Source organism: Entelurus aequoreus, linkage group LG05 (genome assembly GCF_033978785.1).
Source record: "Entelurus aequoreus isolate RoL-2023_Sb linkage group LG05, RoL_Eaeq_v1.1, whole genome shotgun sequence".
Classification (NCBI taxonomy): domain Eukaryota; kingdom Metazoa; phylum Chordata; class Actinopteri; order Syngnathiformes; family Syngnathidae; genus Entelurus; species Entelurus aequoreus.
In genome coordinates, this window is record NC_084735.1 from 9,735,914 (window position 1) to 9,762,913 (window position 27,000).

Here is a 27,000-nt window from a genome sequence, read left to right on the forward strand (position 1 = left end):
CCGGATCGGCCACTTTTTAGGGGGTGAGTGTTAACCTCTCTACTCTGCGCATCAAGAGCTACACTAGATAGTGATATTTTCACTTCCAAGCCCTTTTCTCAATCAGGGGATGTAATTTGGTGCTGTGACCCGGATCGGACACTTTTAGGGGGTGAGTGTTAACCTCGCTAGTCTGTACATCAAGAGCTGCACTAGACAGCCAGCTTTAAACTTGTTGACTTCCAAGCCCATCTCTCAATCAGGGGATGTGATTTGGTGCCGTGACCCGGATCGGCCACTTTTAGGAGGTTAATGTTAACCTCTCTTCTCCACACATTAAGAACTACACTACAGAGTGAGCTTTTAGATTGTCAACTTCCAAGCCCATCTTTCGTAATTTGGTGCCGTGACCCGGATCGGCCATTTTTAGGGGGTGAGTGTTAACATCTCTTCTCCGCGCATGAAGAGCTGCACTACACAGCCAGCTTTAAACTTGTTGACTTCCAAGCCCATCTCTCTATCAGGGGATGTAATTTGGTGCTGTGACCTGGATCGGCCATTTTTAGGGGGTGAGTGTTAACCTTTCTTCTCCACACATTAAGAACTGCATGAGACTGAGTTTTTGGCTTTTTGACTTCCAAGCCCATCTCTCATAATTTGGTGCCGTGACCCGGATCGGCAATTTTTAGCGGGTGAGTGTTACCATCTCTTCTCCGTGCATCAAGAGCTGCACTACACAGCGAGCTTTTAACTTGTTGACTTCCAAGCCCATCTCTCAATCAGGGGATGTAATTTGGTGCTGTGACCCGGATCGGCCATTTGTATGGGTTAGTGTTAACCTCTCTTCTCCACACATTAAGAACTGCACCAGACAGTGAGTTTTTGGCTTTTTGACTTCCAAGCCCACCTCTCAATCAAGGGATGTAATTTGGTGCCGTGACCCGGATTGGCAATTTTTAGGGGGTGAGTGTTAACCTCTTTTCTCCACGCATTAAGAACTACACTACACAGTGAGCTTTTAGATTGTCCACTTCCAAGCCCATCTCACAATCAGGGGATATAATTTGGTGCCGTGACCCGGATCAGCCACTTTTAGGGGGTGAGTGTTAACCTCTCTTCTCCATGCATTAAGAACTACACGAGACTGAGTTTTTGGCTATTTGACTTCCAAGCCCATCTCTCAATCAGGGGATGTCATTTGGTGCCGTGACCTGGAATCAGCCACTTTTAGGGGGTGAGTGTTAACCTCTATACTCTGCGCAACAAGAGCTGCACTAGACATTGAGCTTTTAGCTTCTCAACTTCGAAGCCCATCTCTCAATCAGGAGGTTGTAATTTGGTGCCGTGACCCGGATCGGCCTTTTTTAGGGGGTGAGAGTTAACCTCTCTTCTCCATGCATTAGGGACTGCACTACACAGTGAGCTTTTAGCTTGTTGGCTTCCAAGCCCATCGCTCAATTAGGGGATGTAATTCGGTGCCATTACCCGGATCGGCCACTTTTAGGGGGTGAGTGTTAACCTTTCTTTTCCATGCCTTAAGAACTGCACGAGACTGAGTTTTTGGCTTTTTGACTTCCAAGCCCATCTCTCAATCAGGGGATGTAATTTGGTGCCGTGACTCGGATTAGCCACTTTCTAAGGGGGTGAGTGTTAACCTCTCTTCTCCATGCATTAAGAACTGCACGAGACTGAGTTTTTGACTTCCAAGCCCATCTCTCAATCAGGGGATGTAATTTGGTGCCGTGACCTGGAATCAGACACTTTTAGGGGGTGAGTGTTAACCTCTATACTCTGCGCAACAAGAGCTGCACTAGACATTGAGCTTTTAGCTTCTCAACTTCGAAGCCCATCTCTCAATCAGGAGGTTGTAATTTGGTGCCGTGACCCAGATCTGCCTTTTTTAGGGGGTGAGTGTTAACCTCTCTTCTCCACGCATTAGGGACTGCACTACACAGTGAGCTTTTAGCTTGTTGACTTCCAAGCCCGTCGCTCAATTAGGGGATGTAATTTGGTGCCGTTACCCGGATCGGCCACTTTTAGGGGGTGAGTGTTAACCTCTCTTCTCCACGCATTAAGAACTACACTACACGGTGAGCTTTTAGATTGTCGACTTCCAAGCCCATCTCTCAGTCAGGGGATGTAATTTGGTGCCGTGACCTGAATCGGCCACTTCCAAGCGATGTAATTGCAATGTATTCGTAAATCGCAATTTTTTGGGGTCGGGGACTTCGGGCTAGCAGATGTTTACGAGTGCCAAGACGCAGTACCTGGGGTCTCCACACGGCGGTAGTGGTAGGGGTTGACACAGATGTCCTTCTGCTTGGAGCCGAAGGGGAACTCGCAGCAGTCCAGGGCCTTGAGCTCGTGGTGTGACTGCAGGTCCGGCCAGCGCCACACCCGGCAGTAGATGACGTGGGGGAGACCTTTGCGGTGCGACACCTGCAGCCTGCCGTCCAGCGAGCGGGGGATGGTCACGCACTTGCCTAGTGGCGGGGGGGGGGGGGGGGAGAGACACTTTATTAGGGAGACCGTCGTCAGTAGCGGACCCGGGCTCTCGCCGAGACTCAACTGGGCTGTCCCGGGCAGCTGAGGGCTCTCTCCAGCTCCTCCATGGCGCCCTTCTTCTTCTTCAGCTTCTTCACCAGCGAGTCCACCGCCTTCTCCGCCCACTTCTCCTCCTCGTCGCCCTGCTTCCAGCCCAGCAGCCGCTTGACGGCCGGGCTGGTGAAGGAGAACAGCGACGTGATGGAGGCGCTCGGGTTCATGCTCCGGATAGGTTCACACCTGCGGGAGGAAGGGATGAGGAGCCGCGCCGTCTGGGCCGTGTTTGCCTTTCCCGCAAGCGCGCTTCGCGGCGGCGGTCACGCTGAGGTCGCGTCCTCGGGCGTGCAAATTCAAATTAAAGTTGTTGTTGTTGTTGTTGAAAAATGGCGCTGATGTCAGCAAGAGAGCAAGCAAGCAAGGAGCTGCTGCTTTATGAGGGCTGGCGTCACTCAGTCTACACACTCAGATAGTCCAATTACCTAATGCTTTATCTCACACACACACACACACACACACACACACACACACACACACACACACACACACACACACACACACACACACACACACACACACACACACACACACACACACACACACACACACACACACACACACACACACACACACACACACACACACACACACACACACACCTCATCCTCCCCCTCCTTAAGAAAACAGTCAACAAGGCAACTTCCCATTTCCTCTCAACTGGCATCACTCATGCAGCCAACACTTACCGTAATGACTACAATAGAAGCCCAAGCACATTATAACGGTTGGATTAAACAAATAAAAGTTTCCCACGAAATAAAGTCTATTCATTAAAACGTGTCACTTTTCTAATGTTTGTATGTATAAAACTTTTATATAAATATAAATATAAAAAGAGTTTGTTTCGCTCACCTCCACGCAGAAGTCCAGTGTTGCTACTACGAGTCCGCGTCACGTCAGGCTGGCGGCGGCTGGAGGGTGTGTGTGAGTGTGGGTGTGTGCCGTGCGCGCGCACGCGTCCCAAAACATCCGCCGTGTGAGTTTCAAAATAAAAGCCCCCCCGAGGAATTTGCTCTAATATACAAGAAATAGAAAAAATATTGTGAGGGGGGAAAACAATTGAAAAAGTATTCTAATAAACATTTAGAACAAATAAAAAAAATATTGTAAGAAAAAAATATTCTAATAAACATTTAGAAAAAATATTGTGAGGGAAAAACTATTGAAAAAGTATTCTAATAAACATTTAAAACAAATAAAACATATTGTGAGGGGAAAACAATGGAAAAAGTATTCTGATAAACATTTAGAACAAATAAAAAAATATTGTGAGAAGAAAATTGAAAAAGTACTCTTAAAAACATTTAGAACAAATAAAAAAATATTGTGAGGGAAAAACTATTGAAAAAAAGTATTCTAATAAACATTTACAACAAATAAAAAAATATTGTGAGAAAAAAATTGAAAAAGTATTCTTATAAACATTTAGAACAAATAAAAAAATATTGTGAGAAAAAAATTGAAAAAGAATTCTTATAAACATTAGAACAGATAAAATATATTGTGAGGGAAAAACAATGGAAAAAGTATTCTAATAAACATTTAGAACAAATAAAAAAATATTGTGACAAAAAATTGAAAAAGTATTCTAATAAACATTTAGAACAAATAAAAAAATATTGTGAAAAAAAAATGGAAAAAGTATTCTTATAAACATTTAGAACAAATAAAATATATTGTGAGGAAAAAACTGTTGAAAAAGTATTCTAATAAACATTTAGAAAAAATATTGTGAGGGAAAAACAATGGAAAAAGTATTCTAATAAACATTTAGAACAAATAAAAAAATATTGTGAGATTTAAAAAAAAAAGTATTCTAATAAACATTTAGAACAAATAAAAAAATATTGTGAGAAAAAAATTGAAAAAGTATTCTTATAAACATTTAGAACAAATAAAATATATTGTGAGGGAAAAACAGTTGAAAAAGTATTCTAATAAACATTTAGAACAAATATTGTGAGGGAAAAACAATGGAAAAAAGTATTCTAACAAACATTTAGAACAAATAAAAAGATATTTTGAGAAAAAAATTGAAAAAGTATTCTTATAAACATTTAGAACACATAAAAAAATATTGTGAGAAAAAATTTGAAAAAGTATTCTTATAAACATTTAGAACAAATTAAAAATATTGAGGGAAAAACAATTGAAAAAGTATTCTAATAAACATTTAGAAAAAATAAAAAAATATTGTGAGAAAACAATTGAAAAAGTATTCTTATAAATAAAAAAATATTGTGAGAAAACAATTGAAAAAGTATTCTTATAAACATTTAGAACAAATAAAAAATATTGAGGGAAAAACAATTGAAAAAGTATTCTAATAAACATTTAGAAAAAATATTGTGAGGGAAAAACAATGGAAAAAGTATTCTAATAAACATTTAGAACAAATAAAAAAATATTGGGAGAAAAAAATTGAAAAAGTATTCTTATAAACATTTAGAACAAATAAAATATATTGTGAGGGAAAAACAGTTGAAAAAGTATTCTAATAAACATTAACGTGTGCATATTAGTGCATATTCGCCCCAGTAAATGACTTGCTTACGTCATTTAAATAAAGACCACAATATTTTGACACAAATGCACATTTATCACATGAACATCATTTTTTTTTTAAGGTTTTTTTGTTCGGTTTGCACTTCATGAAGTTTTGCACTTGTTGTGGTTTTTTTTTTTGTTAGTTTTCATTATATTTGGATGTATTTGTTTGGTTTGTATGACATCCATGAATGAAAAATGAAAAAAAATTGTTTTTAAGTTTTACTAATTGTATTGTTCTTTTGTTTGCTCAAAACCTGATAAAGCTTTTATCTAAACTCCTGTCGGGGTTTATTTTGAAGCTTAATTTTGCCGAAAATGTTCACCTTTTAAGTAAGCATTCACAGTTCATGTAGAGGAGCTCAATAAAGATTCTTGTCAAAACAAACTGCTCTATCAATCTGCAACTACACGATGAACGCCGTATTTATTGTGATTAATCACGTGCGTTAACTCGTTCATTTTGACAGCCCAAATAGACATTTATTGGAATGTATTCATTAACATTCCTCTGTTTTTATACACCCCACTTTTCCATATGATGTGATTGTCTACTCAAGTTTTGCCCCGCTCAGAATCATTTAATGCAAAAAATATATATATAATAATTTCAAAATAAATTGCATGATCAATGTGATAATTTTTGGTGATTAATCATATTAGCTTGTTATTTTTGTATATCATTTGAAGAAAAATACTATATATTGTTAGCGGGATATAAAATAACCTTTTATCAGATATATTTTTGCACGGCATTAATCTATTAAAAGGTTAGCATGACGCTCACATTTGAACAGTGACACCATGCTAGTTAATTAACATATTGACTAAATTAATGAAGGATTTTTGTCGGTTTCACTTTATTTTAAGAAATATTTTTTCTTTCATGATGTGAAAAGTTGATGTATTTAGCATGTTTGACGTTCATAAACAGGCTCTAAGCACACATTACAGTTAAAACATTAAACATGTCACTTTTTTTTAATAATTACAAATATTTCAATATATTTAAAACTTTTATCACGGCCGCAGTTTGACTCTGGAACAGATTATTCCTATTGGCGTAGTGTGTGTAACTAACTGTGCACTTGACCTACCAAAGCGCTTTAGTTGTGAAGGGCCCACAGAGGCGCTTCCGGTTGTCGTGCCGTCGTCTTGACGCAGGTCGGAGGCGTCCGGAGCCAGTCTGGTTGGTCTCCTCCGGGCCGCCACACAGCAGCCTCGCCGGCGTCAGGCTGGCTGGAGCCGCAGCGCCGCCGCTCCAGATCCCTCCGCCGACTGGGTTAGCACCTGACAACAGACATGGGGGGGGGGGGGGGGGGTTTCTAGAATATTCTAGTGATGGAATATATATATATATATATATATATATATATATATATATATATATATATATATATATATATATATATATATATATATATCACAAAAGATAATCAGCACTCATTTTTACAATAAATAAAGCTTTTTTATTTTATTTTACATATTTATTTTTTCTATTAATTTTCTGGTGAGAGCAACTTTGTCAGTTATTTACTATTTTTCCTGCCACACATTCTAATATCTCCAAAAAGGGTTCATTATGTCTTCCTTTTCACATTTTCTTGTCATCACACCATATTTCCGGTATATTAGATGACATTTTTTACCCAGTCAAATTTCCATCTATTATACCAAAAATACGGTCTGATGACTAGAAAATGTGAAAAAGTATTCTAATAAAAACATTTAAATCAAATAACAAAATATTGTGAGGGGAAAAACAATTGAAAAAAGATTCTAATAAACATTTAGAACAAATAAAAAAATATTGTGAGAATTAAAAAAAAAAAAAGTATTCTAATAAACATTTAAAACAAATAAAAAAAATATTGTGAGGGGAAAACAATTGAAAAAATATTCTAATAAACATTTAGAACAAATAAAAAAATATTGTGAGAAAATTTTTGAAAAAGTATTCTAATAAACATTTAGAACAAATACAAAATATTGTGGGGCAAAAACAATTGAAAAAGTATTCTAATAAAAACATTTAAAACAAATAAAAGAATATTGTGACTGGAAAACAATTGAAAAAGTGTTCTAATAAACATTTAGAACAAATAAAAAAATATTGTGAGGGAAAAACAATTGAAAAAGTATTCTAATAAACATTTAAAACAAATAAAAAAATATTGTGAGGGAAAAACAATTGGAAAAGTATTCTAATAAACATTTAGAACAAATAAAAAAATATTGTGAGGGGAAAAACAATTGAAAAAGTATTCTAACAAACATTTAAAAAATATATTGTGAGGGAAAAACTATTGAAAAGGTATTCTAATAAACATTTAGAACAAATAAAAAAAATATTGTGAGAGGAAATACAATTGAACAAGTATTCTAATAAAAATTTTGAACAAATATTGTGAGGGAAAAACAATTGAAAAAGTATTCTAATAAACATTTAGATCAAATAAAAAATATTGTGAGGGAAAAACAATTGAAAAAGTATTCTAATAAACATTTAGAACAAGTAAAAAAATATTGTGAGAAAAAATTTGAAAAAGTATTCTAATAAACATTTAGAACAAATAAAAAAATATTGTGAGGGGAAAAACAATTGAAAAAGTATTCTAACAAACATTTAGAACAAATAAAAAATATTGTGAGGGGAAAATTGAAAAAGTATTTTAATAAACATTTAGAACAAATAAAACATTTTGTGAGGGAAAAAACTAATGATGCCACAAACACTAAAAACAATTAAGCTTTATGTTACAACAGAAGTGAAATGCAGGCTGTTTTTTTGTTTTATTTTTAGGTGTAACCACGTTTTTTATATTTTCATATATTAATATATATATAAAAACTACGCATTATATAATTAATGCATGGGCTTACTATGTTTTTTTGTAGATAACTCTTCAAAGACGTGTGAGTTGTCCGTGAACGCATCACGTGTGTTTATTGTGACAAACATTAAATTCGGATTTTTAAAAATCATGGTTTCTTTTTCTTTTATCTTTAAATGTGAAAGTTCATAGTGAACAACAATACTCCATCCATCCATTTTTTCTACCGCTTGTCCCTCTTATGTCGGCATTCATCCGTTGTTTACTTTACCTTGAAGTGGTTGGCGGCGGAGGGATACACGGGCGGGAGTGGCGCGTCAGGTCCGGTTAATGACGCAACCCTGCTGGCGACAGTCAGTCTGCGAGTTTGACATTTTCACTTTAACAGCAACTGCCGCCGAACGTCAGCAGCGTCCTCCTCCTCTTCCTCTTCCTCCTCCTCCCGCCGCGGGGAGAGAGAGGGAGAAACGTCCACAAAGTAGTGCGCTGTATTGTCACATCAACAACTCATCAGAAACACCATTTTGTCGAAGTAGTTCCGACAGGTGTACCTAATGAAGTGGGCGTAGTCCAGACCGGAAGTTGCCCTGAAAGAAGTACTTACCTGACACAATAAAAGCAGTTTTTTGTTTTTATTATCAATATTCTGTTGTTTTTGATCGAAATATTAGCAAACATGTTTGCGGTTTGGTCAATTTAATCTTTTTAAGTAACAAACTTCAAGGGTAAAGTAAGCAAAGTGTGTAGCAGCGCCCCCCTGTGGAGCGACTACTCAGCCTTGAGCGGCGAGCCGAGCGTCCAGGCTCCCGTCAGGTAGCGCAGGCGGATGAAGACCAGGTCGCGGCCCATCTGGAGCCAGCTCCAAAACGGGACCAGCTTGGATCCTGACGGGGGGGACAATGGAGCGCACGTTAGGGGCGGCCAGTCCCGTTATAAGGTGTTTATGAGCGACCGATCCCAGTGTTGGTACAATAAGTTTGAGCGGTATAGCTCGGTTGGTAGAGTGGCCGTGCCTGCAACTTGAGGGTTCCAGGTTCGATCCCCGCTTCCGCCATCCAAGTCACTGCCGTCGTGTCCTTGGGCAAGGCACTGTACCCAAAGTGCCACCCACACTGCTTTAAATGTCACTTACATATATTGGCTTTCACTATGTAAAGCACTTTGAGTCACTAGAGAAAAGCGCTATATAAATATAATTCAAATTTTTATTTTTTTTAACTACCTTTTCAGTCACATGTTAGATATGTTGAAGTGTGATGACAATCCCTCTTTATCAAAATGACGTGAATGTGTTGGGATGAGTGCACGGAAAACATGTCCGATACCGAGGACGATTCAGGCTGGTTTGGGCGATACCACATACAACGTGTGTGCAGAAAGATGTACACTGCTCATCTTCAACACTAGAGGTGGGAAATGAGGCATGGATATTGGGACATGAATGATTATTGATTATAGAATCCATGAGCAAACATCAATAACCCATAAAGCAACGCGGGCAGTTCCGCTCCTTCCTTTCAGCGCGCTGACAGCAGGAAGGGGATTCGTGCGGCGTCATTCGTTGGCCGTTTACCTGACACGTGAAACGTGACTAAACGTCACAATCCACTTTAGACGGCGGTAGAGTGTCGAGGGTCTCGCGGCGATTCCAACTTTGGCCACAGCGTGGGTTGCTAGGTAGGGTGGCGCTTTCCATCGTTTTCAGCAGACTGCATTGAACAATGACTCCGCCCCCCCTCTTCCTCTCGTGCGAGATCCACCCAGGAATGAATCCCTTCCCTACTCTATGTTGCAGTTTTTTCTTTACACTGAATTTTTCAACACTGAATTTTTTTTTACAGGGAATTTTTCAACACAGATTTTTTTTACACTGAATTTTTTTTTACGGTGAAGTGCTTTTACACAGAATTTTTTTTACACTGAATTTTTCAACACAGATTTTTTTTACACTGAATTTTTTTTTACAGTGACACTGAATTTTTCAACACCGCGTTTTGCTACACTGAATTGTTTTTGCAAATCATTTTTCCACACTGCATTTTTTATAATTTTTTTACACTGAATTGTTTTTACACTGAATTTTTTATACATTAATTTCTTTTTACAGTGAATTTTAATTTTTTTACACTGAAATTTTCTGCACTGAATTTTTTAAACTGATTTTATTATTTTTTAAGATTTTTTTTTGCACTGAATTATTTATACACTTTTTTTTTTACACTGAATTTTTCAACACAGATTTTTTTTTTTACACAGAATTTTTCTACAGTGAATTTCTCAACACCGCGTTTTGCTACACTGAATTGTTTTTACAAATCATTTTTCTACACTGCATTTTTTATTATTTTTTTACACTGAATTGTTTTTACAGTGAATTTTTTATACATTATTTTTTTTTTACAGTGAATTTTAATTTTTTTACACTGAATTTTCTGCACTGAATTTTTTAAACTGATTTTATTATTTTTTACGATTTTTTTTTACACTGAATTTTTCTACAGTGAATTTCTTTTACACTGAATTTTTCAACACCGCGTTTTGCTACACTGAATTGTTTTTACAAATCATTTTTCTACACTGCATTTTTTATTATTTTTTTACACTGAATTGTTTTTACACTGAATTTTTTATACATTAATTTTTTTTTACAGTGAATTTTAATTTTTTTACACTGAATTTTCTGCACTGAATTTTTTAAACTGATTTTATTATTTTTTACGATTTTTTTTTACACTGAATTTTTCTACAGTGAATTTCTTTTACACTGAATTTTTCAACACCGCGTTTTGCTACACTGAATTGTTTTTACAAATCATTTTTCTACACTGCATATTTTATTATTTTTTTACACTGAATTGTTTTTACACTGAATTTTTTATACATTCATTTTGTTTAGTGAATTTTAATTTTTTTACACTGAAATTTTCTGCACTGAATTTTTTAAACTGATTTTATTATTTTTTACGATTTTTTTTGCACTGAATTATTTATACTTTTTTTTGTACATTGAATTTTTCAACACAGATTTTTGCTACACTGAATTGTTTTTACAAATAATTTTTCTACACTGCATTTTTTATTATTTTTTTTACACTGAATTGTTTTTACATAAATTTTTTTTACAGTGAATTTTTATTTTTTATTTTTTTACACTGAAATTTTCTGCACTGAAATTTTCTGCACTGAATTTTTTTACACTGATTTTATTTTTTTTGACCATTTTTTTTTGCACTGAATTATTTATACACTTTTTTTACACTGAATTTTTCTACGGTGAATTGCTTTTACACTGAATTTTTTATACATACATTTTTTTTACAGTGAATTTTTCTTACCTGGATCTTTTTTCCCCTGAATTGTTTTTTGTTTTTTTTTTTAACTGAAATTTTCTGCACTGAATTTTTTATTTTTATTATTTTTTTTGCACCGAATTATCTATACACACTTTTTTTTACACTGAATTTCAACACCTGAGCGGCTAGGATACCTCGAGAGTAACAAGCGCTTGCCTTGTTGCCTTTCCATTAAGAACAATAAACTAGTTTTTAGTATAAGTTTGCTGGTTTGAAGAAATGTAATATCATGATGTCAAGATAATGGCACTAGCATTTACTTCATTTAAGAATATTTTTCAACATATTGAGCAAAAAGGTCTCTTTTTTTATTTTCTACCAAGAAAAGTGCACTTGTTATTAGTGACAATATACTTATTCTAAGCTATTTTTGGGTTCATTGAAGTTAGCTAATTTGACTTGTTTTGGAAAGTCTTGACAAGCCGAATTTTCTTGTTCTATTGGCAGATCATTTTGCTTAGTTCAAATAAAATACCCCTCATTTTTGTTTATTTTTTTCTTGTTTTTGAACACTGACTTTTTGCAGTGTACTAACCACGGTGGCATCGTTACTGTCGATATGTTTCAATTCGCCCACCTTTGTTTACAATCTTAAGTTCCAGCTCGTCCTCCAGTGATAGTAATACTCGCAGGGAACAGTTTGAGTGACTTGCTACATTGATGCTGTCACAGCTAGAACATGCATCATCACGGTGATATTAGAGTCTCTATGGTCTACCACAGGGATATCATTGATAGGGTGTGTATGTGATGTGGTGAGAGTGTCGAAGGGACATGTTTACCTTCCACCTCGGTCCAGTTGACGGCCACCTCAGCGAGGGGGATGTGGAAGCGCTGAGCGATGTACAGCAGCTCCACGTCGAAAGCCCTGCAGGACAAACACTTAAATAGTCAAAAGATGGTCGGGGAGAAGTGTTCAAGTCCGTCATGTGACCCGCTGATGTCACTCAACACGTCTGTAGATACTTTCTTAACGCTTAAAAATACTATATAAATAAAATAAAAAAAGATAAAAAAGTGTAATAAAAAGCAAACAGGTGAAATGTAACAAGAAAAAGTTGCAATGTTGACTAATAACACAAAAAGTGCCATGCAGGATGTTTTTTTCACTTTTTAACTGTCATTGCTCAAAAAAGAATAATGCATCAAAATCAATGTTGTTATGAATGATTGACATATTTAAGGCTCCAATTACTTCACACCAAATATTACACTTTGAATTTTTTTGGGTGGCGAAAATATTGCATATTTTGTGCGTTATTAATCAACTTAAAACTGACAGATAGATCTGAAGTTGACTTATATGTAGTAGGAAAACATTTTTTTTGTACACTTTTATGAGTGGGACCCTTTTGGATGCCCAATAAATTTAATGGGATTTTTTTTTTTTTTTTTAACTGTCATTGCTTAAAAAAATAATAATTATTGACCAAATCACAGCTCCAATTACTTCCACTGTAAAATATTAATTGGGGGAAATATTGCGTAATTTGTGTGTTTGCCGTATAAAAACTAAGTTTTCTTGGACAAAAAGGGCGTAAAACAAAAACATGAAAAAAAAAAAAAAACTTAAAATTGAAGAACTATTGCATATTTTCTTTGTTTGCCATAAAAAAAACACATTTTATTTGACAAAAAAGCGCATAAAAACATCAAAAATAATAAAAATTGTATATACAAAAGATAGATCTGAAGTTGATTTCAAGACTCATGCGTTGATAGTAAAAATAAAAATAAATAAATAAATAAAATAAAAATGTATGTAACACTTTTATGAGCGGGATCTTTTTGGATCCCCAGTAATTTTAGTGGGATTTTTAAAATTATTTTTTAACTGTTAATGCTCAAATAATAATGCATTAAAATCATTATTGTTATGAATTATTGACATATTTAATTTTCAATTACTTCACACCAAATATTACACTTTGACATTTTTTGGGTGGCGAAAATATTGCATATTTTGTGTGTTATTAATAAACTTAAAACTGACAGATAGATCTGAAGTTGACTTATATGTAGTAGGAAAAAAAATGTATGACTTATTTTTAAAAACTTTTATGAGTGGGACCTTTTTGGATAATTTTAATGGGATTTTGTATTTATTTTTTAAACTGTCATTGCTCAAAAAATAATAATGCATCAAAATTAATGTTATGAATTATTGACATATTCACAGCCCCAAATACTTCCACTGTAAAAAAAAAAATTGAGGAAAATATCGCATAATTTGTGTGTTTGCCATAAAAAACAAAGTTTTATTTGACAAAAAAGGGCATAAAAACATCAAAAATAATAAAAATTGGATATACAAAAAATAGATCTGAAGTTGATTTCAAGACTTATGCGTTGAAAGTTAAAAAAATACAAAATAAAAATGTATGTAACACTTTTATGAGTGGGATCTTTTTGGATCCCCAGTAATTTTAGTGGGATTTAAAAAAAATATTATTTTAACTGTTAATGCTCAAAAAATAATAATGCATCAAAATCAATGTTGTTATGAATTATTGACATATTTAAGGCTCCAATTACTTCACACCAAATATTGGACTTTGACATTTTTTGGGTGGCGAAAATATTGCATATTTTGTGTGTTATTAATAAACTTAAAATTGACAGATAGATCTGAAGTTGACTTATATGTACCGGTAGTAGGAAAAATAATGTATGACTTATTTTTAAAAACTTTTATGAGGGGGACCTTTTTGGATAATTTTAATGGGATTTTGTATTTATTTTTTCAACTGTCATTGCTCAAAAAATAATAATGCATCAAAATTAATGTTATGAATTGTTGACATATTCACAGCCCCAATTACTTCCACTATAAAAAAATGTTTTAAGGAAAATATTGCATAATTTGTGTGTTTGCCATAAAAAACAAAGTTTTATTTGACAAAAAAAGGGCATGAAAACATCAAAAATAATAAAAATTGTAAATACAAAAAATAGATCTGAAGTTGATTTCAAGACTTATGCGTTGAAATTTAAAAAATACAAAATAAAAATGTATGTAACACTTTTATGAGTGGGATCTTTTTGGATCCCCAGTAATTTTAGTGGGATTTAAAAAAATATTATTGTAACTGTTAATGCTCAAAAAATAATAATGCATCAAAAGCAATGTTATGAATTATTGACATATTTAAGGCTCCAATTACTTCACACCAAATATTAGACTTTGACATTTTTTGTGTGGCGAAAATATTGCATATTTTGTGTGTTATTAATCAACTTAAAATTGACAGATGGATCTGAAGTTGACTTATATGTAGTAGGAAAAAAATGTATGACTTATTTTTAAAAACTTTTATGAGTGGGACCTTTTTGGATAATTTTAATGGGATTTTGTATTTATTTGTAAAAATGTCATTGCTCAAAAAATAATAATGCATCAAAATTAATATTATGAATTATTGACATATTCACAGCCCCAAATACTTCCACTGTAAAAAAAAAATTGAGGAAAATATCGCATAATTTGTGTGTTTGCCATAAAAAACAAAGTTTTATTTGACAAAAAAGGGCATAAAAAAGTAAATAAAAAATTGTATATACAAAAGATAGATCTGAAGTTGATTTCAAGACTTATGCGTTGAAAGTTAAAACAATACAAAATAAAAATGTATGACTTATATGTAACACTTTTATGAGTGGGATCTTTTTGGATCCCCAGTAATTTTAGTGGGATTTTTTTAAATTATTATTTTAACTGTTAATGCTCAAAAAATAATAATGCATCAAAATCAATGTTGTTATGAATGATTGACATATTTAAGGCTCCAATTACTTCACACCAAATATTACACTTTGACATTTTTTTGGGGTGAAAATATTGCATAATTTGTGTTTTTGCTATAAAAAAAAGTTTTATCTGACAAAAATGGCATAAATAAACCCCATTAAAAAACGTTTTTAAAAAAAAAACTAAGCGTTGAAAGTGAGAAAAAATCAAATAAAAATGTATGACTTATAGTTAACACTTATGAGTGGGACCTTTTTGGATCCCCAAGAAGTGGGATGTTTTTCTTTTTTTTTTATTAATGTTATTGCTCAAAAAATAATAATGAATAAAAATCAATGTTATATAAATTAGTGACATATTTAAAGCTCCAATTGCTTCACATCAAATATTACACTTTGAATTTTTTGGGGGGGAAAACATTGCATATTTTATGTGTTTGCCATAAAAAACAATTTTTTTATTTTTTTTTATTACAAAAACGGCATAAAACAAACGTGAAAAATATAAAACTTATAATCAACAAATAGATCCAAAGTTGATTTCAAGACTTAATAGTAGAAAGTAAAAAATAAAAATGTATGACTCATTTTTAACACTTTTATGAGTGGGGCCCTTTTAGGTCCCCGATCATTTTAGTGGGATTTTTTTTTTTCCAAATGGTCATTGTTCAAAAAATAATAAAGAATTAAAATCAATGTTATGAAGGATTGACCTATTTAAGGCTCTAATTGCTTCACACCAAATATTACACTTTGACATTTTTTTGCCATTAAAAAAAAAAGTTTTATTTGACAAAAAGGGCATAAAACAAACAAAAACCAACAACAATAATAAAACCGTATTATCAGTGGATAAATCTGAAGTTGATCCTGAGACTTATGTGTTGAAAGTAAAAAACAAAAACATTTATTTTTAACACTTTTATGAGTGGTACCCTTTTGGAACCCCAATAATTTTAGACTGTTATTAACAGCTATTGCTAAAAAAAACACAATAATGAATAAAAATTATCGTTGTTATGAATTACTGACCTATTTATTTCACATCAAATATTCCACTTTGACATTTTTTTGGGGTAAAATATTGCATATTTTGTGTGTTTACCATAGAAACAGGGATTGACAAAAAGGTCATTAAACATAAAAAATAACTTTATATTTACAGATAGACCTGAAGTCGTTGCATAAAAAGATTTAAAAAATGAATATAGGAGCTATTTTGAAAACATACATTTATGACCGAGACTCTACCAAACTTGAGAGAAGCCCGAAAGCTTTAAAAAATCTATATATATTTGTCAGAATATTTGTATCTAAGTTATCACAAAACTTTGTGTTTCCATGAGTTCCCGGCTGTCTTTGATCTTACCAAGCAAAAGGCTTGTAAAACTCCACTGTGTACGATGGGAAGCGACGTGAAGGTGTCGGTTTCTTTGATCTATTGTGATCCACAGGAAGATCTTGTCTACAAAGCGGAGAGGAAGCAGGACCTGACGCAGGCTCCAGGCATCTTTTCTTTTAACTGTTTTGTGACCGAGGGCAACGGCTGTTTACGACCCCCCCTCCCTTAGAAACGGCTGTTACCATGTAATCAGGGAAAGTCCAAATAAAAGAGGAGGCGCACAATCATTTCGTCAGAGCGTGGGACGACACTGTACAAGAGTACAGGTGTACGCGCTCTCCTTATTGAGCTAAATTGAATCCTGTCTCTGTTTGAACTCCTTGCTTCCTGTCTTGTTTAATAGATGTCATCGGTATTTGAACCTGACAATAGTATTAATAAAAAAAAAAGTTTTTTTAAATATCAAAATGGCCACATGCTTTGATTTTTCAGTGTGGACCTCAGTAGGAAAACAATTAATCCACTCGGCGTGAGCAGCACGACTTCCTGTTCCTTACCAGCGCTCCACGTGCAGCGAGGAGAAGGTCCTGAGCGCCGCCTGGCGCGTGAACAGCTTGAAGCCGCACTGCGTGTCGCGGATGCCGCGCACGCAGAAGAACCACACCAGGAAGTGGAAGCCGTACATCAGGAAGGTGCGGAACACGGAGCGCTGCGGCACAAAAGCGAGGTTAAAGACAAAGACCGGATCGCCGGCGGGTCCTCGGCAGTTACCTGGGCGACGGCCTCCTGCTCCAGGTGAGCTCTGGAGCCGCAGGAAATGGCCATGTTGTCCTGGAAGTGCAACATACTCAAAATAACCGCAGACAAGGCAATGTTACGCAACAACACAAGCGTACCGCTTTAGGACTAATCTCCTTAAGCCCCGCCTCCAACTTCTCAACATCTGAGAACTTTGTCGCTCCGTCCGCGTCCGCCATCAGAATGAGGCGCCCCCTGCAGCTCAGAGTTCCCTTCGGAGCCGGGCGAGAAAAACGTGAGTTAGCGTTAGCGTCGTGATGCTAATGGATCGTGCTAATATTTTACCATCCGCACGGCGCCGCCTTTTCCTCGGTTCTTCACCAGCGTCAGAACGCGGACTTTGTCAGCGCCGTATTTCTTGGTGTAGCGTGACGCCACCTGGTGGTTGCACAAGAAAGAGGGTTAGTTAGTAGACCAAAATAAATGTCATCTTTGAAAGAAATATATGGAAGTTCATTTGTGTCTTTATTACCAAATTTATGGAACTGAAGTTTTTGCCTTTGAATTTAGTAAACACAATCACATTTCGTTGAATACATTTTTGTAGCAAATTTCAGTGTGTAAAAAAATAAGTGTATAAATAATTCAGGGCAAAAAAAAATTCAGTGTTGAAATATTCAGTGTAAAAAAAAAATCAGTGGATTCAAAAAATTCTGTGTAAAAAAATGCAGTGTTGAAACTTTCAGTGTAAAAGCAATCCAGTGTATAAAAATGCATTGCTGAAAAATTAAATGGGACAACAATTCAGTGTAGAAGCAATTCACCGTAGAAAATTTAAGTTAAAAAAAAAGTGTGTATAAATAATTCGGTGCAAAAAAAATAATAAAAAAATCAGGTGTAAAAAATTCAGAGCAGAAAATGTCAGTGTAAAAAGAAAATCCAGTTCAGAAAAATTCACTGTAAAAAAAAAGGCAGTGTAAAAAAAAAAATACAGTGTAGAAAAAATATTTGTAAAAACAATTCAGTGTAGCAAAACGCGGTGTTGAAAAATTCAGTGTAAAAGAAATTCAGTGTAGAAAAATTCAGTGTAAAAAAAAGTGTGTATGAATAATTCGGTGCAAAAAAAAAAAATCGGAAAAAAAATAAAATCAGTGTAAAAAATTCAGTGCAGAAAATTTCAGTGTAAAAAAAAAAAAAAAAAAAAAATCCAGGGTAAAAAAATGTATAAAAAATTCAGTGTAAAAGCAATTCCCCGTAGAAAAATTCAGTGTAAAAAAAAAAGAGTGTATAAATAATTAGCTTCAAAAAAATAAAAATAAAAAATCAATGCAAAAAATTCAGTGCAGAAAATTTCAGTGTAAAAAAATAAAAAATCCAGGGTAAAAAAAATCCAGTTCAGAAAAACTCACTGTAAAAAAATGCAGTGTAAAAACAATCCAGTGTTAAAAAAAATAATAAATGCAGCGTAAAAAAAAATCAGTGTTGAAAAATTCTGTGTAAAAGCACTTCAGTGTAAAAAAAAAATTCAGTGTTGAAAAATTCAGTGAGAAAAAAATGCAGTGTAGAAAAATTATTTGTAAAAACCATTCAATGTAAAAAAAATGCAGTGTGGAAAAATTCACTGTAAAAAAATTCTCTAGAAAACTTACGTGTAAAAAAAAATGTAATGTTGAAAAATTCAGCATAGAAAAATCAGCGTATACAAAATTCAGTGTAAAAACAATTCAATGTAGAAAATTATTTTGTATAAACAATTCAGTGTAGCAAAATGCAGTGTTGAAAAATTCAGTGTAAAAGCAATTATCTGTAGAAAAAAATCAGTGTAAAAAAATGCAGTGTTGAAAAATCCTGCATAAAAAAAAAATCAGTGTATAAAATATGTTGTGTAAAAACAATTCAGTGTAGAAAAATTCAGAGTAAAAAAATACAAATCAGTGAAGAAAAAAGATTGATTTCTTCAGTCTTAATTTACTTGAAGGGAGTCTTGAATTTTTCCACAAATATTTTTTACCTTAAATTTTCACACACTGAATTTTAACAAACTGAATTGTTAAACATACATATTTTGCTCACATATATTCAATGCAATGGTCAGCATACTTTGATGTAAAAAAATCAGTTCACCAAATTCAAACGCAACAAATTCAGTTACATAAATTCCGTTTAAAAAAAAAAAAAAAGCTTTGGGATTAAAGACACAAATTGAACTCCAAAAAATAACTCGCTCAAAAAACTATAAATCATAAAGCTATTACTTCTGTGGTTTTGTCTTTGCTGCCATCGTCCACCACGATGACCTCATAGGTGAAAGCAGCTTGTTTTCTCTGCAAACACACACACATTCAATGCTGCCACCTGCTGGCTGATTGGAAGAACAACACCAGAGAGAGGCCGAAAGGCATCATTTCTTTTCTATGAATGACATCATTAGGGGTGTCCTGATATTGTTATGCATCCGATATCAGCAAAAAACTAAACACAAGTATCAGATTATAAGGGCTTGCATGGTAGGCTATAAGCTAGTAGGATAGAGCAGCTACACGACAGCTAAGCACACAATATGATGCGAGCGAGAAATACATATTAATAATAGAACAATATTGCAGTGTAAAACAGCACATTTGTCAATATAAACAAGTATCAAATAAATATAGTTGCACATTACTTACATATACAAAGTCTCCAAGACAAGTACCCAGTAACAAACGTGTCCGCACCATTGAACTTTATGAATCAAAACAGATAAAATGACCACTCCAATTTCAAGACAGCATAAGTCCATTTCAGACAGAGATGAATGGGTTAGTGTTTTTCATAACTACCAAAGTCAGCTCCTCCGGGATTTCGCAATCGTGCCAATCCATGCAAATTCAACTAGGGTTGCAAAATTCCGGGAATATTCAAAGTTGGAAACTTTCCATGGGAATTAATGGGAATAAACATTGAATGCAACATGCTAGATCTTGCAGCAGGATTATTAGCCAAAACAACCTGATTTAAGGCAAATTCAGTAGAACTTCAACCCTGCACTGTGCATTCCTCCATCACATGCACAGATAATTCCCAGCATGCTACACACTACAGGCCACACTAGTATTTGAGCCCAAAGACTTCATCCAGTCAGGTAAGTGTTGATGATATTATTGGGGTAAATACATTTGATCTATGGTATTTAAGTTTAATAGAGGTGTAATTGCAAAGTATGAAAACCCAAGATTTTAAGGTATAAATTTGTACAATTAGTTAAATTGCTAGCATAAAATGTTAACATGTTAGCATAACAACAGTTTTTAAGTCCAAATGAGCTAAAATACTCGCATAAAAGGTTAGCATGCTAACATTAGCATGGTAACATAGATAAGTTAGCATAAGTAAGCAAAATAAGTAGCAAAAGCCATGATTTTTAGGTTTAAAGAAATATTTCACACTACAAAATTATGTACAATAAAGTATGTATAGATCCTGCTGATATGGTATCAGATAAATATCGGTTACTGCCCAATTATCGCTCGTATCAGGAGACCCTTAATCACCATGGAAGAATGAATCTTAATAATTTTGCCATGTACAACACTGACTGAAGAATATTTAGTCCAATACTGACCTGCCTGTCTTCCAAATACTCCGTGGCCTCCTCCAACATCACGGGCACTGAAATCAAACACAAACAATTTGGAGGATGCCCTGTGGGGTACGTTGGTGTGCTCTACAGCCGCATATTTCTAAATGAATATGATTCATGATTAAAAACTAAAGGGTATAAATACAAAAAATCAGTGTAAAAAGTGTAGTGTATAAACAGTGTAAGAATTCAGTGTAAACAAAAAAAAAATCGGTGCCGAAAAATTCAGTGTAAAAAAAAAAATTTAATACAGAAAAAAGGTGTGTAAAAAAAATTTAGTGTATAAATATTTCTGCACTGAATTTTTATTATTTTTTACACTGAATTTTAAAACACAGCATAATGATTAATAACATTGCATAGAAATGTGTGATTGTGTAAAAATCAGTGTATAAAAAATGTCTGTGTGAAAAAATTCATGCAAAAACATTCAGTGCAAAAAATAAGCAGTGTCTGACTTTTTCTGCAATGAATTTTTGAACATTGATTTTTTTTACACCAATTTTTCATTTAATCAAATTATGCTGACCATTTTATTGAATGAAAATTTGTGTATTTAAAAATGTAAGTTTGTATAAATTTATTGTGTGAAAATTCAGAGTAAAGAAAATTCAGTGCCGAAGAATTTAGTGTAAAAAAAATTATGTGTGTAAACATTCAGTGCAGAAAAGAATCAGTGTATAAACACAGTGTGTAAAAATTCAGTGTAAAAAATCAGTGCTGAAAAACTCAGTGTAAAAAAAAAAAAAAAGTGTATGAGTATATAAATATTTTTTTTGAATTAATTTCATTGAATAAAAATTTGTGAGCAAAATGTGTGTTTATAAATGTAGTTTTTTTTTAATATAGTGTTTTAAAATTTTGTGTAAAAAAAAAAAAATCAGTGTAAAAAAAAGGGTCCAGAATTTGTGTGTTTGAAAATGTAGTTTGTTTAAATTTATTGTGTAAAAATTCAGAGTAAAAAAAATTCAGTGCCAAAGAATTTAGTGTAAAAAAAAATAATCTGTGTGTAAACATTCAGTATAAAAAAATTCAGTGCAGAAAAGAATCAGTGTATAAACATACAGTGTGTAAAAATTCAGTGTAAAAAAATCAGTGCTGAAAAACTCAGTGTAAAAAAAAAAATCAGTGTATGAGTATTTCTGCACTGAATTTTTACACGGATATTTTTTAAATAAATTTAATTTAATAAAAATTTGTGAGCAAAATGTGTGTTTATAAATGTAGTTTGTTAAAATACAGTGTTTTAAAATTTTGTGTAAAAAAAAATAATTCAGTGTAAAAAAAGGGTCCAGAAAAATTCAGTGTATGAATATTTTTGCGATTAATTTTTGTAAAAAATTTTTTTTTTTACACCAAATTTTTATTTGATCAAAATATGCTGACAAATGTATTGAATGGAAATGTGTGCGGAAAATGTGTGTTTGAAAATGTAGTTTGTTAAAATGAATTGTGTAAACATTCTGTGTATAAAAAATTCAGTGCAGAAAAAAATCAGTGTACAACATACAGTGTAAAAATTCAGTGTAAAAAAAATCATTGCTGAAAAACTGAGAAAAAAAAAAATCAAGTGTTAATTTCAAAACAGCGTATTTTTTAATTGAATAAAAAATGTGAGCAAAATTAGTGTTGAAAAATTTAGTTTGTTAAAATACAGTGTTCTCAAATGCAGCTTGTATAAATTCAGTGTAAAAAAAGTTGTCCAAAAAAAATTTCCCATTCAATATAAAAAATAAAATGCAGAAATAAATCAGTCTATGAACACAGTGTGCAAAAATGTTGTGTAAAAAAATCTGTGAGAAAAAAAATGTATATATATTTTTTTACACAAAATTTGAAAACGCTCCATTTTAACAAACTACATTTTTAAACACAAATTTTGCTCACAAATTTCTATTCAATTAAATTAATTGAATTTTTTTTTTAAATAAAATTTCAGTGTGTAAATATTTCTGCACTGAATTTTTATACAATTATTTGTTTTAATTAATTTAATTGAATAACAATATGCTTGTTTAAAAATGGAGTTTGTTCAAATACAGTGTTTTAAAATTCTGCGTAAAAAAAAAATAATTGTAAAAACATTGTTTATGAATATTTCTGCACTGAATTTTTATGCAATTATTTTTTTCAATTAATTTAATTGAATAAAAATGTGTGTGTTTAAAAATGGAGTTTGTTAAAATAGTGTTTTAAAATTCTGTGTAAAAAAATGATGTGTAAACATTCAGTATAACAAATTCAGTGCAGAAAAAAATCAGTGTATAACAGTGTGTAAAAACTCAGTGCAAAAAAATCAGTGCTGAAAAACTCAATGTCATTGTAAAAACATTCAGTTTGTGAATATTTCTGCACTGAATTTTTATACAATTATTTTTTAACACACTGTATTTTTAACAAACTGAATTTTCAAACATATTTTGCTCACAAATTTCTATTTTACAAAATCGTAATTTGATGTTAAAATAATTCAGTGTAAAAAAACCCAAAAAGCTTGCGTAATAAAGACACAAATGAACCTCCATAATTATATTTGTGGGTTTGGTTGCCGTCACTCACTGCGGAGCTCCTCGTTGTACGCCGGGATGACCACGGAGAGTTCCACGGAGGACGGCTCGTGCAGACTGGGGAAAAACTCTTTGGCTCCCGTGGCGCTGAGGAAGCATTTCTCCTGGCTGTGACGCATCAGGTCGACCGTCCCGGCTGTGACATGCGCTGTGACGGTCACCTGAAGGATAGGACACACTTGATTTATCCCACAGTGGGAACGTCTTGTGGTTGCAGAGCAGATGCAAAAAAAGTCAGTAAGAAGGCGATGTTCCTGGTTCATCGTACATGTTCCGTATTGACCTGTCAAAGGACGCGCTTTGTCCCGTATTTTTATTAACGTAATAATCAACAATAGTCTGGAAAATATAGAAAAATAGTTCTTTAAAACGACAATAGCACAAGCAACAATTTGGGGAAGTTCGGAGATAGTATTTTTTACAAGTGAATAAAATAAATACAGTCTATTATACAGCATTATTCACATGTGAATAACATAAATACAGTCAATTATACAACATTATTCACATGTGAATAACATAAATACAGTCTATTATACAGCATAATTCACATGTGAATAATATAAATACAGTCTATTATACAGCATTATTCACATGTTAATATGAATAGTCTATTGTACAGCATTATTCACATGTGAATAATATAAATACAGTCTATTATACAGCATTATTCACATGTGAATATAAATACAGTCTATTGTACAGCATTATTCACATGTGAATAATATAAATACAGTCTATTATACAGCATTATTCACATGTGAATAATATAAATACAGTCTATTATACAGCATTATTCACATGTGAATAATATAAATACAGTCCATTATACATCATTATTCACATGTGAATAATATTGTTCATCAATTCTTCTTGAAATTATATATATATATATATATATATATATATATATATATATATATATATATATATATATATATATATATTAGGGCTGCAACTAACAACTAATTTGATAATCGATTTATCTGTCGATTATTACTTCGATTAATCGATTAATAATCGGACAAAAGAGACAAACTACATTTCTATCCTTTCCAGTATTTTATTGGGGGGAAAACAGCATACTGGCACCATACTTATTTTGATTAAAGTTTCTCAGCTGTTTGTAAATGTTGCAGTTTATTAATAAAGGTTTATAAGAAAAATTATTAAAAAAGTAGCCTCTGCGCATGCGCATAGCATAGATCCAACGAATCGATGACTAAATTAATCGGCAACTATTTTTTATAATCGATTAGTTGTTGCAGCCCTATATATATATATTTATATTTGCTGCCATCTTGTGGACATTGTGAGTAAATCAGATCAACGACCCTTGAAAGTACTTTGAAATAATAGCACAGTGTGTACTTGTAGCCAAACAACATTCCCTAGTCACTGTGGAAAAAAGTATATATATATATATATATATATATATATATATATATATATATATATATATAAAACATTTTTGTAAATTCTGTATGCTTAAACCTAAAAATCCTCAATTTTGATTCTTGGCGCCATCATAAACATATGCCAACTTAGCATGGTAATGTTTAATGGTAGCATTTTTGTAAATTCTGTAGGTAGGGGTCTCTCTCACACACACACACACACACACACACACACACACACACACACACACACACACACACACACACACACACACACACACACACAAACACACACACACACACACACACACACCTGGCCAAAATCTCCTTCATATATAAAGCACACCTCTGTTTTTGTCAAAGTAGTCTGGAATTATGCTGTTCTAAGTTAAACGGGTCCGTCTTCTGTGGAAAAAAGTTATGTTTATTGTTTATCCATCTAGAGCAGGGGTCACCAGGTAGCCCGTAAGGACCAGATGAGTAGCCCACCGGCCTGTTCTAAAAATAGCTCAAATAGCAGCACTTACCAGTGAGCTGCCTCTATTTTTTAAATTTTATTTATTTACTAGCAAGCTGGTCTCGCTTTGCCCGACATTTTTAATTCTAAGAGAGACAAAACTCAAATAGAATTTGAAAATCCAAGAAAATATTTTAAAGACTTGGTCTTCACTTGTTTAAATAAATTCATTATTTTTTTTACTTTGCTTCTTATAACTTTCAGAAAGACAATTTTAGAGAAAAAATACAACCTTAAAAATGATTTTAGGATTTTTAAACACATATACCTTTTTACCTTTTGAATTCCTTCCTCTTCTTTCCTGACAATTTAAATCAATGTTCAAGTAAATTTATTTTTTTTATTGTAAAGAATAATAAATACATTTTAATTGAATTCTTCATTTTAGCTTCTGTTTTTTCGACGAAGAATATTTGTGAAATATTTCTTCAAACTTATTATGATTAAAATTCAAAAAAATTATTCTGGCAAATCTAGAAAATCTGTAGAATCAAATTTAAATCTTATTTCAAGGTCTTTTTAATGTCTTTTAACATTTTTGTTCTGGAAAATCTAGAAATAATGATTTGTCTTTGTTAGAAATATAGCTTGGTCCAATTTGTTATATATTCTAACAAAGTGCAGATTGGATTTTAACCTATTTAAAACATGTCATCAAAATTCTAAAATTAATCAGGAAAAATTACTAATGATGTTCCACAAATTCTTTTTTTAAAGTTTTTCTCTTCTTTTTTTCGGTTGAATTTTAAAGAGTCGAAATTGAATGTTTCAAAATTTAATTGTCATTTTTTTCGTGTTTTCTTCTCTTTTAAACCGTTCAATTAAGTGTAAATATCATTAATTATTAATAATAACATAGAGTTAAAGGTAAATTGAGCAAATTGGCTATTTCTGGCAATTTATTGAAGTGTGTATCAAACTGGTAGCCCTTCGCATTAATCAGTACCCAAGAAGTAGCTCTTGGTTTCAAAAAGGTTGGTGACCCCTGATCTAGAGTGTCCGCCCTGAGTTCAAACCCCGGCCGAGTCATACCAAAGACTATAAAAATGGGAGCCGTTACCTCCCTGCTTGGCACTCAGCATCAAGGGCTGGAATTGGGGGTTAAATCACCAATAAATGATCCCCGGGCGTGACCACCGCTACTGCTCACTGCTCCCCTCACCTCCCCTCCCAGGGGGTGAACGAGGGTGATGGGTCAAAAGCAGATAATAATTTCGCCCCACCTAGTGTGTGTGTGACTATCATTGGTACTTTAAGTTAATTATATGATATAATCCACAAACAAGAAGAGCCAAGTTGCCTCCATTGAACCTGAGTGAATAATATCGACTCCTTTCACACACACACACACACATACAAAGGCCATAATAAATGAGGTTAGGAGACCATTACTTGTTTCTCTTGCAGGAAGACAACATGACCTGGACTTATTTATTTAGTTTCTTACCGCGATGAGAGCCAGAAGAGTCAGTGCGACCAAAGCTGGCATCATTTCCCACACAAAGTCCATCTTTGTAGCAGCTAGCACAGGCTAGCTAGCCAGCCTTTGACCGTGCGCCTCAGTAGCCGGCTCTCACCTCCGAACACATGGACGACCTCCGCAAAGTTGCTCAAGCTCCAATGAACACAACCAACATGTCAACTCAACTATGAGGGTCGTCCATTGCTCGTTTCGCCACTCTTTGGGCTGCCAATCGCGAGTGAACACGGAATGCAACGCGGAAGTGCCGGTTGGTAGTGATGAGACGTTCGCGAA

The 27,000-nt window shown here is 33.4% G+C and overlaps 2 protein-coding genes across 5 annotated transcripts in view; both read right to left on the reverse strand.

Annotated features, from left to right (window-relative positions):
* The window catches only part of LOC133650137 (mothers against decapentaplegic homolog 9-like), an 11,925-nt gene extending 8,356 nt beyond the window's left edge, over positions 1–3,569 (reverse strand). For 2 of the 4 annotated variants that reach the window (XM_062047032.1, XM_062047031.1), the window contains exons 1-3: positions 3,433–3,569; positions 2,549–2,763; positions 2,247–2,462 (exon numbers count right to left, since the gene is read on the reverse strand). In XM_062047032.1, the coding sequence (XP_061903016.1) occupies positions 2,247–2,462; positions 2,549–2,744 (412 nt within the window). In that variant the 5' untranslated portion in view covers positions 2,745–2,763; positions 3,433–3,569. Of the gene's footprint in view, positions 1–2,246; positions 2,463–2,548; positions 2,866–3,432 lie in introns of those variants that run through there. The other 2 variants (XM_062047034.1, XM_062047033.1) reach the window with 2 other exon arrangements.
* A 5,026-nt stretch (positions 3,570–8,595) lies between these two features.
* Positions 8,596–26,985, reverse strand: LOC133650138 (dolichyl-phosphate beta-glucosyltransferase-like). Its single transcript, XM_062047035.1, has 10 exons — positions 26,692–26,985; positions 23,323–23,491; positions 20,746–20,792; positions 19,397–19,465; positions 17,487–17,579; positions 17,300–17,413; positions 17,175–17,234; positions 16,961–17,112; positions 12,097–12,182; positions 8,596–8,845 (listed from the first exon to the last, which is right to left on the reverse strand). The coding sequence occupies exons 1-10, from the start codon at positions 26,752–26,754 to the stop codon at positions 8,730–8,732; spliced, it is 969 nt and encodes a 322-aa protein (XP_061903019.1). The 5' UTR covers positions 26,755–26,985; the 3' UTR covers positions 8,596–8,729.
* Between the last annotated feature and the right edge of the window lie 15 nt (positions 26,986–27,000).